Source organism: Ostrea edulis, chromosome 4 (assembly GCF_947568905.1).
Source record: "Ostrea edulis chromosome 4, xbOstEdul1.1, whole genome shotgun sequence".
In the NCBI taxonomy this organism is placed as follows: domain Eukaryota; kingdom Metazoa; phylum Mollusca; class Bivalvia; order Ostreida; family Ostreidae; genus Ostrea; species Ostrea edulis.
This window is the reverse complement of record NC_079167.1, coordinates 66,440,317-66,459,349: the sequence shown is the minus strand read 5'-3', so window position 1 is coordinate 66,459,349 and position 19,033 is coordinate 66,440,317. Positions and strand designations below refer to the sequence as shown.

The window sequence follows — 19,033 nt, the reverse complement described above, 5'->3', positions numbered from 1 at the left end:
TGGATTATAGGTAAAATGCTGAGGTGTTTGTTGGGAGGTGAATTCTATCATGAAATTGACAGCCAGTATGGTTTGTTTATCGACAGAATGCTTACATAATTACAGACTGCTGATTAATCAATTTTTTCAACAAGTGGCTTTATAACCTCCGTACTGTGCCATGTAGAAGACTGGCATGTGCAAATGTGTGTATCACAGTGCGACCTTTATTCACTTATCAGTGATGATCACAAGATATATCTACGATAAATGAATCTAGTCAGAAATATGCATTAGCTGTCATTGATTTTGCTCATGATCAACAGATTGTATGAAGAAGAGGGAATTACTAAAATGCTTCGTATTAAAACTTCCCTCAGCCAGCCAATCTGCCCCGTCCTAACAAAGGCTTGGGGTGGGGCATAGTTATGCTGTAGTGCACATTAAATTTTTGTTTTTATGTGTGAATATGTGTACGGTAAATTTTTTCTGTCTTTCATCATGCCCACACAGTAATGTACATGTATTCTATATGACAAAAATTTCACAATACATGTACTCAGCATTTTGCAGCCAGAAAATAACTTATCAATACAAACATAAATTCATTGCATTATTCATCAGAGATAGTTTTATCACAAAAGTCTATATTATATTACAAGTAGATGTATATAAGGTTTCTTTTTAGTCATATCATTTCCAAATAATAACACATTTTTGTAGCATATATTGATCTAAAGAATAGCAAATTGGCATATGTGAGCATCTGACATGTAAATTTAAAAAGTGGAAGAAAGAGTAGCAACAACAACACTGTAGATTAATAATAAATATATCAAACATTGAGAGACAGAAAAAGGAAAATGAGAAAGAAATGGATGGGGGAAAAGGACAGAAAGAAGTGGAAGGTGAAAAAGAAGTGGAGAGGGAAGAGAGAAGTGGAGAGGAGAGATAGAAGTGGAGAAGGGAGAGAGAAGTGGAGAGGGGAAAGAAAATGAACAAAAACTCTGAATTACATGTAATTCTTTTTCATGTTCCCTCCCCTAACAAGATGACCATCATTCATTTTTCAAGATTCTAAACTTAACACCTTAAAATTATGTTGAGGGCCTAGGGGTTCTCTCAACAATATTTTTGAATCACTCATTTAAGAAATGAACAGCACTTTAGATTTGTTCATGGTCAGTATAAACGGATTTGGCGCGATTCAGAGAATTTGCCTCAAATCCAAACATATTGACCATGAACACCTCTAAAGTGCTGTTAATTTCTTATATTTATTCATTTACTAAATCACCATTTGTTGACATTGCTTGAATAAGTCAGGAAATATTTTGTTGCATAAAATTAACTCCTAAGATCCACCTATGTCACAGTCGTATTATGACATGCGTCAAAACATAGACATGACGTCACACTTTACCCTGCCTTTTATGTCAACATTGCACGGTGCATTGTACATGTATTTTGGAGCTAGGAGACCACAAGATTGGGATGATGATCCACATAAGTTCACAATCTTAATCCGGGGTGTGACTTTGTGAGATCTTTGTAACACATGTTGTATTTTTCAAATCATTATGCTCTCTCAGTCGCGTGCTTTAAACTAGTTCATAATCCGTTCATAGTCAATATGAACGGATTGTGTCGCATGCTGAAATTGGTTGGTACATAGAGGAAAATGCGATTTGTAATATAAATATATTACTATGAATACATTTGTTAAAATGTAGGTTTTAAAGTAACTAAGGATTGTTTTAGTAATATGCCTAAATGATTTAATCAGTGGTGTAACTGACCAAAAACATTTCATTAAAAAAAAAGATTATTATTTTAAAACTCTAAAGTACATATCTTAATTAAATTCTAAATGTAAGATAATTTTAATGAATATGTTCATGTAATACCAAATGCATCAGGAAATTCTATTACAATTCATCCAAGTTTCTATAAAACATGATGACGCATGTCAAAATCGTAAAAAGAAAGGAAAAATAGTTTGAGAAATGTCCATTCGCCACTAGCTGTGTGACGTACATGAATGAATTAAAATAAACATGCATCCTGTCGTTCAGGAATTGCTTTGATCAGCGACTCAGGAATGTACAAGACACAAATCTTCAATTATAAATGACAGGGCCTTGACCATGAACAACAATAAAAAAATAAATAATGGATATGAATTGAAAGTTAATCCACTTAATATTCAAAACTGTCATACTGAATATAAATTTATATCAACACTCGAGTTAGAATGAGTAACCTAGATTCTCGTACAGCTCAATGACCTAGCTAAATATAGAATCCATAGTAAAAGAACTGATTTTTTTCATAAATCCGGTAACAAAAATCCATTTACCTTATCGTATCTATGATCTCCGTGGCCCCCTCCTTGCCATCCTGTAAAAAGTAAATCACTTTCAATTTATCATACCCATAATTTATTACACGATTTTTCGCACAGACACATGGAAGAAAGGAAAATTGAGGACAAATGTGTATTGATCAAACTTGTAAAAGCCTCGTACTGAAGATGATATAGGCCACGTATAGATGACTGGCTCCGCTCCCACTGGACTGTGAAGTCTAAGTTCGTTTTCCATTCTTTCCTTTCGCGATTTCCTCTCTCCATTTGACAATCAGAAACTGAAGTTCATCATCAGAACTTTCCCCATTTCTTTCTTTACCTCCTGACCTAGATCCAGCGTCGGAAGGAAGCCACCAATGGACACGTGAGATGTTAACGTAAAGTTGATTGGCTGTTTTAATAGGAGTGGCAGTGTAAAGTGGGAGCCGTAACGTACGTTATCCGCAACCGCGCGCACTTCGAATAAACAAACATTTTTTGTATTAAAATTTTTTTTTTATTCTAGTTTTCTTTTTTTCAAACCATGAAAATTGGGTTTTTTTAAATGAAAATCGTAACTACGACATCAAACAAATTCGTAATTTCAACCCCAGAAAGTCGCAATAATGAGATTAAAAAGTCGTAATTACGATTCAAGAAAATCGTACTTTTAGTAAAGTAAGTAAGTAAGTAAAAAATTTTAAAGTCGGTACTATATACAATCAACAAAGGCTCTGTAGAGTTTTTTAACCGACTATCACATATATCAAAGACACATAGCATGCATGTACACATATACACAGACATGTTCAACAAAAGAATACAAATTTAATAAAATAAAACATGTCATACAAGAATATATACAGATACGAAGGCATAAAATTTAGAGGAAGAAATAAAATACTACAAGCAAGAGTGGATGGATGTAAAAATCATCAGTAAAATTCAAACAAATATTTGCAATGTTTGTTGCAAATAATGCAATTTAAGCACAAACTATTTTAAACAGAAATCTGGATAAAAAGTAATAAGAATTTTATGAAAATAATTTGAATATAGTTATTACAAATTAAGAAAGTCGTTATTACGACTTTTAAAAGAAAGGTGGTAATAACGAGACAAAATGTCATAGTTACGATTTTACAGCTATGCGGTGTGGTTGAATAGCAATATCTTAAAAACCTCCATTGGTAGTTGGGCGGAATCCAACTCAATAGGCCTACACAGTTTATTAATTCATACCTCCAATCTCGCCCACGTTAATTCGCGAAAGTTTCGCGTTATAACACGAAAATTTCTTCTTTTTTTTCAGGTACGAAAATGAGCTCAATGGGCTTTCGTAGCAATTAGTCTATTCTTAGTGAAAAATATAAAGCACAGAGAAATTCGCTATATATGAATACCCTACCCGGGTCGGATGACGTGTGTAATACAGGAGTGAGACAAGGCGACAATTTATCCCCCTCTTTATTCGCTCTCTATATAAACGATCTGGCTGTTCAGGTATAAACACACCTAAAAGGAATACATGCAAACTGATGATTAAAGTTTGAATATTTCAATGTATGAATGTGACATGGCTTTGATATCTCCCAGTGAGACTCGTCTACAAGAGACACTGTTGAATTTTGGAGCAAAACATTATGCCTCCAGATATACCCTGACAAATCAAAAATTGTCCACTTCACAATACGACTGAAGATACTTTTGCTTAGGAGATAAACATGTGGTCTATAAATATCTTGAAGTACTATTCGATGGGGGGGGGGGGGGGGGGGGGGGGGGGAGAGAGACTTTAAAGGGGACGCTGAGACCTTGCAAAATCCGAAGGGAGGGCATTTAGATCTGGTATTTCTAAAATGCATTCTATGAAATACGTTAGATTTAAAACATAAGAATGTGTTGCGCCAATTCTAGATTGTCAGTCCAGTAGAAATAGAAAAAATATTGCCTATGAGGAGTATGGGGTTATATACAAATTGTCACCGTGTGGAAGAAGTCCAAAACAAAGCAATGTGATATTTCCTCGGCGTTCATCTTTAAACCCCGCTCTACAGTAGCGGTCCAAGGAGAATTCGGTTGGTCAGTATTGTTCATTCGATCGATATCGATATCAATTAAACATGTTACGTCTTTGTAATCATACACATGTGACACCTGTAGGTGAAGAAGAATTTACAAATACTGGTACTGGGATCGCGCTCAGTCGGGTCGTTCAGACTGGACCTACCATGATAAGCCATCTAAGAACCTGTGATAGAAGCGTCGGCTCCAAATAACGTCAGCAATTCACTGTTCCGAAATCTTCAAAACTTCTCCAAACTCAGAACCTACAAAACTTCTCCAAACTCAGAACCTACAAAACTTCTCCAAACTCAGAACCTACAAAACATCTCCAAACTCAGAACCTACAAAACTTCTCCAAACTCAGAACCTACAAAACATCTCCAAACTCAGAACCTACAAAACTTCTCCAAACTCAGAACCTACAAAACTTCTCCAAACTCAGAACCTACAAAACATCTCCAAACTCAGAACCTACAAAACTTCTCCAAACTCAGAACCTACAAAACATCTCCAAACTCAGAACCTACAAAACTTCTCCAAACTCAGAACCTACAAAACTTCTCCAAACTCAGAACCTACAAAACATCTCCAAACTCAGAAACTACACTCTTTCAAAAACTCAATACACCGTGGAAAAATATGTGGAACTAGACCTCCTTAAAGGCTTGAGATCAACTATGGTCATGTTTGGATGCAGGGTTCTACCACTGGGGTTCGAATTGGTTGATACAATTTTCAATCAATCAAGAACTAAATATGTGTGTTACCAAAACGAAATAGAAACAGAAAAACGACTTTTGTTACACTTCTTCATACAGTTGTTTAAGGACGGGTTTCTTCAGTAAATGCAATTAAAAATGCACCTGTACGTCGAAATTTAATTTTAGATCATTAATTTTTGTGAATGTTAAAATTATCCACAACAGACAGCAAACTTATCTTAAAATCAGACACAAAAATAATGGAGAAACCTGTAGTTTTACATCTACGGTCGCATATACATTGTCACCAGAGAGAGAGAGAGAGAGAGAGAGAGGGGGGCTCAAAGTGACATATCTAGGTCCGGTTGTCCGGGTGTTGATTTTTCTGTATGTAATTTATTAAACGTTGTGAATTTCTCTATAAAGCACGTGTATATATGTCGTTATGATGAATTAATTACTTCAGGTTCATTTATAGTCTATACTAGATAATACAAAACGTAGAGAAATGCGACATATCTATAATCTTTTTAATCATTTTAGACGAAACGGATTTCTGGGAAGATTCAAACGAAGTCTGAGAACAAGTGATGAAACAAACGTCACGGTCAAGAGCTAGTTTAATAAAGGTAAAACTATCAACCCTATATTACCCGAGATGGGGTATCCCGGCCCCGCAGTCCTCTAACTAAAACGTCGTCCATACACTTTACTGACTGACAGAAGGGGCGTGTGTTCGCTAGACTAGAGTAGGCACTAGATTAACATATCTTTACGTAAACTATACACGGTATGAAATGTTTATGTTGTTAATAACATAATTTTGAAAATCGTGGGAGTAGGGGGTGGTATTTGTTTTCTTGGATTTTTCTTATAACACTATTATTTGTAATTTCTTGATTTGTACGAACGAGATAATAATCCGTACGTACAAGATAAATAAGTCATTTGTACGACTTGAGTAAGTCGATTAAAGTAAGTCGTACGAACGAGATAACTTTATTAGTGTTTTTAATTGTAAAACACATCTAGAAAATGTTGAAACTTTAATGCATACAAACCGTCTCTCTCTCTCTCTCTCTCTCTCTCTCTCTCTCTCTCTTTGGATCTATCCATACTCTTACGTGAGACGAAGGTTTGATCGCCAAAACACTATATTTACTATTTCATACAGATAGAGGCTATTCTGGATTATGGTTACCTGTAGAGCTACTAATCAGGACGAGGAAACGTGATAGGTATTTTCAGGTGAATTACAGGGAGTATATTCCTAATTTTGATACTGGAGACTATTCTTAGATACAGATCATCACCTCCCTTTAACTCTGTCTTGTGGTCTTGAATGATGGGCAGCACTATAATATTAGATGTATGTATGATTGAAAATACGAATTTCAAAATTAACTGTCAGGTGCACAGAGGAGATATAAACCATAATCGCTTGTGCAACGACAAACGTGAGCGGATCAAATGATCTAATCTAATTAGATTGTTGCATCAGAAAAATGTGCTCATATTTCATTTAAGTAAATGTAGACATCATATCACGATTTCTGACGTATTTCTCTGCATGCAGACGGAATACTGTGACACTGACGCTCCCCACCCACCTTGTTTTAAATAACGGTTTAGTATAATCGATATTATATATCATTATTCAATTTCACTTTATTTATTGACATCATCATGTTGGCATACAGTCAAAATAACAAAACAAATGACATATAACAAAAAGAAAGAAGAAGAAAAAAAATTATAGCACAATGACTATAGCATGCAAGACATATTCATACGGTTCTTTAAAGTCCATGAATTTGTATATTCTCTGCATAAAGAATCGATCTAAATAGTTACACAAACGTTTTGTAATATTATAATCACATGGGTTAACAATTTCTTTAATGGGATCAGTACCACAGTATGATTTATCACTAAAAATATCATAATATTGAAATCGAAGTTTGTCATACACAAGACAGTAATGTACGAAATGTTGTTCGTTTTCAACAAATAATTTACAAGCATAGCATATATATTACGTTTTTCCTTCGGGATTATTGGTTTACAATATCTGCCTGTTTCAATAAATAGTGAATGTGCACTTTTTCTTAGTTTTGTAAGCTGTGATCTTTCACACTTTTTCAAAGGAAACTTTAATAAATCCTGCTATTTATATTCATTACAAATTAAGATTTTACTATAGAAATAAAGTTTTCCTGAGTTAGATAATGAGATTTTGTTCAATTGTTCATAGGTCATGTCAGCAAAGGTTTTACTAAGCTTACACTTAAACTCCTTATGAGAAATATTTAAAGAAGTTAAGTTAAGTTTATGTTTAAGATTGAAAATCTTGCTTTGCCATGAATTATAGCTCTCTTTCAGAACTGATTCCTTGTCTTCTCTAAAAGCTGATATTAAAGGCGCATTATTATATGTGGCACTTGATTCCATATCTCTTAATCTGATATAATAATTTTTGATATTATTATCACAAATACGCTCCATTTTTATAGAAATGTCTAGAAACACAAAATCTTATTGTCTTGTTTTGTCGGAACTCAATAGTTTCAGGGGGCTTGTCCCCTCTCCCTGCCTCCACCGGGGGCTTCACCCCCCCCCCCCCCCACCACCCCCCACCCCCGTTCAGAAATTCCTGGATCCGCCACTAACACTACTAATTGAAGTGAATTAATGATGCTATTTGCTAGATGAGTACAAATCTTAAAAGTCCAAAACTCTATGGTATTTCGTCCAAAAAAAAACATTCTATAGATGTATATTCCAGGAACTCTTAAGTCTGTTGATATGGTCTCCTCCGGAATGTGACATTTGGATATTTATTTACGTAGGAGAGTTTATCGCTAGACTTCACTATGCTCCTTAAAAAGGTATGTGAAGTTGGAGCTCTGAATGGCAGATTTTTTTCCTGACGCATCCCCCCCCCCCCCCCCCCCCCCCCCCAGGAAAACACTATTTAGAAAATAGATGATAGCAATTTTTTAAAGCTATATGTGAAAGTCGGTATTTCAATACTGAACTGAAAATATTTCAATAAAATCATGAGTCGACGTCGTAACTAGATATAGAATATATTGTTTTTAACAGATTTTGCCTGGAATTTCAAGATGTCAGTGTCTCTAACTAGTCGTGACTGAGAAGTGGTAGTTCTTGGCACACTGGTGTTGACTACGAATTACTCCGTTTTTCTGATCAAGGCATTGGGCTCACGGCGGGTGTGATCGGTCAACAGGGGATGCTTAGTCCTACCAGGCACCTGATCCCATTTCTGGTATGTTTAGGGGTCTGTGTTTGCTCAACTCTATATTTTGTATTACTTATACATGTAGGAGTTGAAACCCTTATAGCTGTAACATCAACTTGTTTGCCAGTAGCCTGCCTCGATTTAAAAACTGGTCATACGCATAACAGACTCTAGCGTATTGAGTCCGTTGAGAGATATAAAAACCATACGCAAGTGATAACATAAATATTGGAAGTTGACGACGGGGAAGCTGAAATCACGCCGTTTGTCATAAATTTTAGTTCTTAATTTGCATAATTTTTCAATAAAATATCTAAGTACGAAGCAGATGTGGCGGACTACGTGGTGTCTTTTATTTCAAGCTCACTGGTATATACATTGTATATCGAGATTTATTTCTTCTCACGTAGAAGCTTTAGAGTAAATTCTGCCTCACAGGAATATAAAAATATAAAAACAGGTCAGCTATCAAAGGAGTACAATTCGTGCCCATGCGAATCCCAACAGACTGTTGAAAGACCTAATCACCAAAAGAGTACGAAGATAATGTTATTGAGAAACTTCAGGATATTTTTTATTTCAACTTCAGAGTACTTGTGCGTGTAATCAGAGTGGTGTTAGAGTGATAACAGATCACTAAATATGAATTTTTCTTTTTTTTCCATTTTTGTTGAAGAAGCAAATGTTCATGATGTCAGAAAATATAGTCTTTAAGTTATCGCGAGGAATGGTCGAGTAAAAAGGCATTAAAGGGTCATACGTTTTGATGTTGTTGATTTGGGAAAAGTCTTGCTATTTCAAATCTACGAAAGGTTCTTTAAACATTTTTTAGAAATCGCATTTGATCTACGCCATTCTGGCATATGTTGTGGCACAGTGCGTTTGAAGTTTCTCCTTCACAGCTGTTAATATTTTCGTGTATAAAATGTATGAAAGCAGTGTGAATGAGAAAATTTCTAGTATGTAATCACCCGTGGGTCCATTCATTCCTACTCGCTCGTTCTCATGAATGAATATTTAAAGATATCTTCCAATCAAAGTAATCGTTATAGTAACGGAACTTTTCTGATTTTAAAGGTAGCATTAACTTAACTTTGCTATCACAACAATTGTATACCGAAATTGGGCTGAAAGCTTCTTGTTGATTGGACAAATTCGACCAGGGTGTACTGTGAGCGCCCATTCAAATTGTCTCATTATTTATTCATGAGAACGAGCGAGTAGGAATGAATGGACCCACGGATGATGGAGAGAGGAACGAAGCGTAACCAACCGTGGGTTTCCGACGGTGGTAATTACGAGAAAAAGATGTCTTCTTTTCAGATAATCACGATACTACAGCATTATATCTTCGTGTAAATTGGTCTAGATGAAACAAGTACACCTCATAGACACACACCAAAACAGAAACTTGAATCCGAACTTATGTCTGGTGTTGATCGTGAATGCTTTAATTAGGACATTCCACTCACCCCCACCCCCTTCACCGGATTGTAGTCCACATTTCAGGTGATATTTGGCTTATAAACCTAATTCTATGTTTTTATTAAATATGAAATGTATATATTTCATTCACAAATAGGGCCCGGGGGTGGGGGTGGGGCTAATTTAAATAAGTATTCAATGTACAACGATCATATTTCATATCCAATGAATGGATGGTGGGATTTTTGGGAGTTTGGTGTGGACCTTAGCACAGATGTAATGTTCAGCGCTAGCAGCAAATAGTTCGTAAACCATTTACGTATTACACGTTTAAATGCATAATTTCTGTAAAATTTACTTTTCTACTGTCGGTCAGTTCAGTATGTAAATTGAAAAACGACCAAAATATCACTAGAAATACAATCTAATGTCAACCGATATTTAACACTGTTAAAAAATTCCTACAGTTTGTTCACGGAGTCAGAATATCACCGATCATAATATACAGTACAGGTCAAAAACACGGGTCTGAAGTGACATGTTTTGACAAAAATGAGCAATTTTAAGAGTATATAATATGTTGGAATAATAAAATACAATCCAGACAAAGTGAAAACATAAACAATTTCGTGTTGATTGTTATAAAGACACTACATACCTTATATACACGTGAGTTTATGACGTTTAAGTGTACTTCTCTGTTGTTCTATATGGAATAATTCTCAATCCCAGAAGCATCGGGTGCAAATCGACATAAAAATTCCCATCAGTACTTTCAGTACTTTCAAAATAAGAACAAATGCTTGTTCAACATATCGATATTATCTCTTACTAGTATTAATGATATTTAGGTTTCTGCAATGACGATAATCATCTCGCAATTATATAGGACTATTATCGTAACTTTTCCTAATGCAATGGAATCATGTCATGACTGCGTTAATTATGTTTTAATTCCACTTCCGGTGTTGCGGCATCAAAACAGACTCGACAGCATGCCTACTCAGCCTGGTGGAGACACTGAAAAAGCGGATGAATTGAACGAAAAGCTTGATGCTTTTGCCAGGGATTTAAAGCAGGGGTAAATGTTAAGTAACTGACATAATGTTTAACTGAATCGGTCTTATGCAAATAATGCAGGTTGGGGTCCATGTTTCAGATACCTTTCAGCTGTCGTGCCTTTTCTGTTTATGATAGCAGAGCTGCTTGAGACATGGCAATATACCATTATATGTATTGTGGTGCAGATAATGTGTGACGTTTTTAACGTTATATCATCAAGGTTTTTCAAAATTATGAATACCTTACCTTTCTTCGTTTTCAGAATATGTCTACTTCAGGAACAATTGAGGGTAGAAAATACATACTGTTTAATTTTGGCAAAGAGTGGGGGTCACAAAGAGAAGAGTTTAAATAAAAATCGTTTAAAATCTTTTTTAGCAGCAACAAGGTAACCATATGCTATTTCATTCTTACTTTACTTAGGTCTGTCATTCCGTGAGGAACACAGTCCTCTAGTGAACACGGTTCTGGGCTGCTTTAGCCGCACCTTGCCAGGTGATGTCACACGCCTTCAATTCTGTCTCAGTATCTCTCCTCCAGGTGTTTATGGGTCGCCTCCACATTCTCTTTTTCTACAGGTTCAAAGTCGGGACTTGGTGTGTGGTGCTGGATGGTGTCCAATCCAGTGCCACTTCCTCCGTTTGATTTGTAAGTCCATCGGCTCCTGTCCTGCTCTTCTCCACACTTCCTCGTTTGTGATCCTCTCAGGCCATTGGATGTTAAGACGCGCCTGAGAATGGTGTTGTGGAATGTCTGAATCTTCTGTGGGGTTGCTGTAGTCATTCTCTATGTCTCCACTCTGTATAGTAAAATGAACTTAATATTGGAGCTGAGGATCTGCAGTTTGGTGGTCATGGGGATTTCCTTCAAGGGCAAGATGTTCTTGAGCATGGTGAATGCTGCTTGGGCCTTGCTGACTTGCTGTTTTATAGACAGATTGATTTTGATAGATTTATACAGTATACAATTTGAAATATACGATGCATTAATTTAGTATTACAGGAGAGCTCATGAAAGCCCAAAAAGCCTTTTTTCCAATGGTGTCCTTTTGATGTATTGAGTATTATATATAGATTCATGTAATTAAAAAAAACCAATTGCATAAAACATACATTGAAACATACAGGAATGGCAGATAAACTTAGAATATGAAAACTATATAAAATGTCACAAAAGTGAGCACTACACCCTAATATCAATTGGGGGGAATATAGATTAATAACAAAATTTTAATTAGACATTATACCAAATGAAATGAAAATTTAAAAGTCACAATGTTGATTTATCGCAATTCATCTTTGAATTAGAATGCTTTGGCCGATATAGTATTGCGTTGTGTGACGACACAATTGAATCTGTTTGTAATACAATTGCGAAATGCAACAGAAACTCTCATTGGTCCATATGTATAAGTCCGCCCAAATTCCCTTTTACGGCATTTGAAAACATGACGACCAGATGGAAACAAACTTCAAAGAAGAAAGAGAAAAAGTTGTATTCTTCTGTTGTTGTCTCATAAATTTAATATCAAAAAATTCCTAACATATTTTCCTACTATACTTGTGTCCAAACATACCTTCAAATATATATTTAAGCCCCATACGACCCAAAAACACAGCTTTTGATGATTTCGTTCGTTGACGTAGCCATGTAAGGTAGCCAGTCAATTCGAATCCCGGTTCATTTCCATACTGGCACAATAGCGTCTAGATGTGAACTAATACCCCACAAATATTTTAGCTAAGTATTTTAAATAATATATCATCCCAGTTCCATTAAATGATAATTATTCAAATAGCTAAACTCACGGCAATGCGGCTTTCATTAGTCTGGGCCGGTCTCCATCTCTGCCACATGAGTGTTAAGGACCATAATGGGCTTATGTAGCATTTTCGTTAATCAAGAGCTTATTTTACCTTTACAAAAACTATATCTTTTAATTTCTATTAATTATTCGTGTTGATAATTAATGAAGAGCGAATACATAACTTACAACCAATTTTATGAATAGATACCAATAGCAACAGAGTTCGAATTGACCGGCTACCTAACATGGCTACGTCAACAAACGAAATCATTTGAAGCTGCGAGTTTTCAGGTCATTTGTGGCTTTAATGAATATTTGAAGGTATGTTTGGACACAAGTATAGTTGGAAAATATGTTAAGATATTTTTATATTGAATTTATGAGACAGCAACACAAGAATACACCGATAACGTGATGTCAGGCCTCAACCGTGCGCAGTTTTTTGTGTCCCATAAATCGAAGGTATTTATAAGAGATGGATCTGTAGCTCTCAGTTCCGTCACAATATTTTTTCAGAGAGCTACAGTTCTCAGCGAGTAATTTTCTAGTCCGTCCATCTTATCTGATTAAATCACCGTGTCACCTGAATCAGCTCGAGAAAGTGGGCGGGCTGTAATCGGCCAATGAAAACTCTTGTTGTATTACATCAAACATGTCATTCAAACTGTTCAATCGTCTCATTCAATTGTGTTGTCACACAACGCAATACTATATCGGGTAAAGCGTTCTAATTCAAAGGTGAATTGTGATAAAAGACCTTTGTCATAAAGTGGTTTTTTTTTTTATAGATTTCTTGAAAACAGTTTTATTCTTTAAATGGTTTCCTGGCAATAAATTCCAGTCTTTAATCCCATTATGAATGGCAGGATGTGAGGAACAATAAAATCCAATGACAGACATGGTATCTCTTGAAGATGCGCCAAGAAGTGATCAAAATGTTCAATGGCTGATGCAGTAAAATTATGCAGGATAGAAATTTCTATTAAAGTTTAGTAATAGACACTTCCTAATGCAGGCACTTGTTTCTGAAAATAAGTTATGATGTCTGTATACTAATAATAACAGTTATCATACATGTATGTATACAGACATCATAACTTATTTACAGAAATAAATGCCTGTGCTCCCTAATCAGGCTATTATACACATTACTGTCAATTACTGACTTTAAATGGTTATTGATAATAAAAGTATCGACAAGTGTAATATCTGTGATTTGCATGTCCGGTACAACTTCGAATTAAGTTAGGTATTCCTAAAGTAAAGAAACTCCTTTGCACAAAAATCTCCAGGAAAAGAATACTTACAATGTCAGAATTTCTCAAAGTCTGATGTTATTGTTGGCATTCTTAGCGATTTTACGGTAATTTATCTTGGTGGTGTTTGAAATTTTTGAGTGGGAAAATGATGCCAGAGAATAAAGTATATTCCTGGAGTATTATTCAGTTTTGGGTGAAACTTGGGGGAAATCGCCAACAGAAACCTTAGATATGTTAAATTAAACGGAGGAAAAAACTATGTCCAGGTATTTCCTGTTCAAATGACATAAGCAGACAGAAGACCAGGAAAGATGATCCACACTTGGGTTGGTGAAATATGTGACGGTGAAAAGTACATCTCTCTTGTGAGGGAGAAAATTGATGTCAATAGATGCATCTCATTGTGTCAGCTTAGTACTGACCTCAATATCTCATACAGATTAATTTTCAACATAGTTCACAAGGAATTGAATTTTAACACTCGCATGGTACCAAGGCTGTCATCCAATTAAGTGAATTGACACTATTGTTTCAGTGATGGAAGAGAGAAAGATGGATATTTCTCGACAGAATGATAACTGCTGATGAGACCTGGCTTCATTATTATGACCCGGAATGGAAGCAGATGTTAACAGAATGAGTTTACATTTCAGCTCCACGCTCACTATCATATCATTTACATTTGAATTAAAAATAAGTAGAGGGCTTCAGGGATAAACTTCAACAGTTGTCTGATCACCTGGGGCAAGTGAAAACTAAGTTTGGACAAGTGAAACTCAGATCACACACGGGCAAGTATTATTTCAGGACATGATTATCTTACTTGTGTTAATCGTAATAAATGTTAAACATAAAAAACTTATGGGTTTAATTCACGCTGACAGCGCTATTGCTGGCACTTTGTCTTTTCTAACCGGTCGCAGATTTTGCTGAACTGATGGCAGCAGTACAGGTTTTGATATTTGACATGTGTATTATCGATAAATTGAATTTAAAACTTAAATTGAGTTCAGAAAAATTTTTGACAACCAAGTTTTTCATTCGGACAAGTGAAAGTTTGAGTTCACTTGTCAAGTGAGATTGAAAGTTAATGTTGATCCCAGAACCTGAAATGTTACCTTGGGGAACTAAATATTTTTAAGGTATTCAATGTATAATGATCATATTTCATATTTGTAAAGGGATTTGTTGGGATTTTTGTGATCATGGTATCATTTTAAAGAAATGAAATAATCTACAAAAGGAATTAACAAAATTTTGATTACTGCTTGTTTTATTTCACCTAGAATTTTACATTGAAGTCCATGGGTGGAGCCTGTTTTTTTTAAATACATGTATCTTTAAAAGAAATTCATATTTTCATACAGATCTCTCACTAAAAAGTTACAAACACTTTCTGTTTATGAAAATATGAGAGAGAAAAAAATCATTTGGTTTGATTCCCACTTGCGGCGGTAAGTGAGAAAGTTTCCCAGTTTACTTTCAGAAGGTCGGTGGTCTCTTCCCAGGTACATTGTATCTGGGTTCTCTCTTCCACCAATAAAAACTGGGCGCCACCAGATAACTGAAAAATTGTTGGAAAACAGCAAAAATCAATCAATCAATACTGCACATATATTTAAATTAAATTTTTCTTGTTTTTACTCAAGGCAGATAACTCTTTCAAAAAGTCACAAGTGCTAAATCATTGACCAGCCATGTGAATTTGATCCAATTCACTTTTATCATTATCTAACAATAAATATCTATTTTGATTTAAATCATTCGAAATTGTTTAATTTCATATCTTTATGCATTGAATACCTTAACATATACTGCTTTCTGTCAGATAGGCAAGATCTATACCATTCCACTGACTCTTCAGTAAAATTGATATCTTTTAGCTTATTGCACAACATAACATGATCTACTGGATCAAATGCCATTTGAAGATGATCCGGCATAACCGTCCCAGTGAACAATCCTTTTACAGTATTTGATCAGATATAGCCAAACAAATATAGTAGACATGTATGTTGATTATCTGCTTCTGAAACCAGATTGAAATTCATATAAAATCTTTTTCTTGTCGAAACAGCTGACATGCAGCATATGTACAACATTTTATAAAAAAATAAAATAAATGGCTCTTAAAATACTACCTTTAAGTGGTCTGTAATTCCCAATATAAAATGTATTGTTTTTCTTATAGCTATTTTCAGATCCCTTGGTACATTTCTAGAAGAGATTGAAAGGTTAACAATGTATGTTATTGAAATCTTTTTTTTAAATCTTTGATAATTCTGAAACGTCAATGCCTGTACTTTTTGACAGTGAAATTTCCTTGAATATGAAATCTTTGATGGCAGTTTTCAGAACAAAAGGGGTTACAGTAGTACATGTATTAACTTTCTCAAGGTAAAAAGACAAACTTTTCATTAACAACATTGAAAACATCAGATGGCTTTGGTAATTTGCTAACTAATGTAGATGCCATATGAACAACATAACAATTGAAGTGATCAGCAACAGATATAGGATCATGACATTTTTTAGAATCAATTTCAAGACACATGTACTACTTTTGACTCTATGTTTGTCCTTGATACCTATTTTCTTTAGACATTGCCGGAACCCCCCCCCCCCCCCCCCCAATTTCCTTTATTTTCTTCAATCTTATTTGATTGATTGTATATTGTTTAACGTTCCTCTCGAGAATTTTTCACTTATATGGAGATGTCACCAAGGCCGGTGAAGGGCTTCAAATTTAGGCCTATACTTGGCTCTTACGACCATTGAGCATTGAGGGTTCTTTAGCGTGTCACACCTATTGTGATAGGGGACATCCCTTTTTAAGGTCATCTCTGAGGACCTGTAAATTCACATCTAATGCGGAGCGTTTTGGTAATGGAACTGTCACTACCTGTTTTAACGGCTTAGGTCTGTCATGACCGGGATTCAAAACCTGATCTTCTACATGCGGAGCAAACACTATACTTCTAGACTCCGTAGTGGTCTCAATCTTATTTGAAATTTTTTTTCTTATCTTTCAATTTGAATATTAATTTCAATGTACTTTTATAGGAATTTTCGTATACCTCAAAATTACCCCATTTTTTCAAAATTTTACAATAAAGTGTCTCTTTCTCTGATCTTGTCTACAATCTTGGTAATCATCCATGGTTCTGTTCTGATTGTTTTAACAGGACTTCTCTAATTGGGGCCAGTCTAAAACGGATGTAGAAGTCCCATGGAATGCTACTCATGCATTGTTTATGCAAGAAGTAAAATAAAAATTTCAATCCGCATTTATCAGTTTTTCTATGAATTGCCTCTTTACCATAATTTTTCAGCAAACAAATTTTTGTTGTATAATGGTTTTTGAAATGGACCTTTTGTTATTCTTCTGGTACAGTAGGTAGCACAGTGATCACTTAGATTGATTGGAATAGTTGCGTGTTGTATGACATTTTCATGCTTGTTTGTTAGAATGTAATCAATCATTGTAGATGAATATTCTATAATTCTGGTTGGGTCTTCAATAATTTGTTTTAAATCAAAACAAACGGAGCAGTTGCTTGTATAATTTGTATAAACTAAGAGAATGATGAGAAGCAATATTGAGATCTTCTAGAATATTGGTTTCACAATCGGTTTGGAGCTATCATATGTTCATTTCGAAGTGTTCAATCAGTTTGGCTAAGTGGTCTGTAACATGCCCTAATTAGAACTGGTTTTGTTAAGGTGTGTATGCGGGTAAAAACATGTACATTATGTACACAGAAAGACACACACCTCCACCAGATCTATTCCTACCATGAAGCAAAACTTAGTAACAATCTATCTGGGTTTAAAGTTTCACCATCAGGAACTGATTGATCTTGCCAAGTTTCACTAATAGACAAGACTGAAGGTTTAGATTTTAGAGCAAACAGACAAAACTCAGATATTTGGGAAGCAATGACCTTAAGTGAACAGAGTGTAGTCCTTTCTGGTGGAAACGTAGGAATTGAGAATCATCAATCTCATCAGGGTTGTGAAGATTGTCCACACTTGCAGCTGGCCTTGGATATACCTAGGTATTACCTCTGAGAAAGATGAGAGACATGGTGACTGTGATCTTTTCTGGCTTCAACAAAATCAGCTAAACTATTGAAATATGTACCTGGAGACCCTATTGAGTTCTGTACCTGGAGATCCTGTTCAGTTCTATACCTGGAGATCCTATTGAGATATGTACCTGGAGATCCTATTGAGATCTGTACCTGGAGATTCTGTTCAATTCTCTACATGGAGATCCTATGATAAAGGGCTTTTAAAACCTTCAAATAATAGCTTCTCTGAAAATAAGGGTTGCTGCCATATCTTGTGTCCAGCTCCCGATAAGTAATGCTGACGCATCTGGAGAACAAAAGGTGCACATATTTGTATTAAATTCATTTATGGTCCTGAGCATCAGAGTGACCTACAATAGTAATCTAAAAATAATGGATGGGATCTTTTAAAAAAATTTCGAGAGCGACAGATTTAAAGTTTGTCAAAATGATATACAAATGATCTGAGACATGTACTTAACTATATATAAAGTCCTATGGCAGCACTGGGGTTGTCGCTGGGCCTCTGTTAATATTCCAACAATAGAGGTCTCATTTTTGTGTGAGGAAGGTTGATCAGATGAGCCTTGTGGTCCATGGGCCTTTTGTTTTATGAGTATTCATGAGATGCATTACTTATATGTAAATCCGTATATATTTATATTTTAGGTCAATTGAGGGATCCTACAATGTAGCATTTAGAACAGTCTCTTTGCTGCGAATAGTGATTGCACAATCAAAGTGCAACTCAGCCAAGTAAGTAAAGCTTAACACAATCAAAGTGCAACTCTGCCAAGTAAGTAAAGCTTAACACAATCAAAGTGCAACTAAGCCAAGTAAGTAAAGCTTGACACAATCAAAGTGCAACTCAGCCAAGTAAGTAAAGCTTGGAATAGTTAAATTGAGCATTAAAGTGACAGTAATTTCCTTATAACAAGAACTACAATAAATGTCATGAAAATTACTTCTATCAATTCAAATCATCAAACATATTGATGAACATTGCTGTTAAAACTGTCTCTTCTAATGATGAGATCCCATAAATAAGATT

The 19,033-nt window shown here is 35.2% G+C and overlaps 2 protein-coding genes and 1 long non-coding RNA gene across 4 annotated transcripts in view; 1 reads left to right on the top strand and 2 right to left on the bottom strand.

The window, feature by feature from the left end:
• Positions 1-2,727, bottom strand: part of LOC125670883 (uncharacterized) — a 60,974-nt gene extending 58,247 nt beyond the window's left edge. The window contains exons 1-2 of the mRNA XM_048906328.2: positions 2,508-2,727; positions 2,339-2,379 (exon numbers count right to left, since the gene is read on the bottom strand). Of these exons, the coding sequence (XP_048762285.2) occupies positions 2,339-2,379; positions 2,508-2,582 (116 nt within the window). The 5' untranslated portion in view covers positions 2,583-2,727. The remainder of the gene's footprint in view (positions 1-2,338; positions 2,380-2,507) is intronic.
• Positions 2,728-10,710: 7,983 nt separating this feature from the next.
• LOC125670867 (translation initiation factor eIF-2B subunit beta-like) overlaps positions 10,711-19,033 on the top strand; it is a 23,838-nt gene continuing 15,515 nt past the window's right edge. The window contains exons 1-2 of the mRNA XM_048906294.2: positions 10,711-10,862; positions 18,652-18,738. Coding sequence (XP_048762251.1) covers positions 10,777-10,862; positions 18,652-18,738 — 173 coding nt within the window. The 5' untranslated portion in view covers positions 10,711-10,776. The remainder of the gene's footprint in view (positions 10,863-18,651; positions 18,739-19,033) is intronic.
• On the bottom strand, positions 10,740-18,644 carry LOC125670891 (uncharacterized). Of its 2 annotated transcripts, XR_007368425.2 has the most exons (4): positions 18,465-18,644; positions 17,854-18,289; positions 16,051-16,126; positions 10,740-15,938 (listed from the first exon to the last, which is right to left on the bottom strand). It is a non-coding gene; the product is annotated as an uncharacterized LOC125670891 (long non-coding RNA). The 2 variants fall into 2 exon arrangements; XR_008802576.1 differs by having other exon boundaries at positions 17,854-18,644.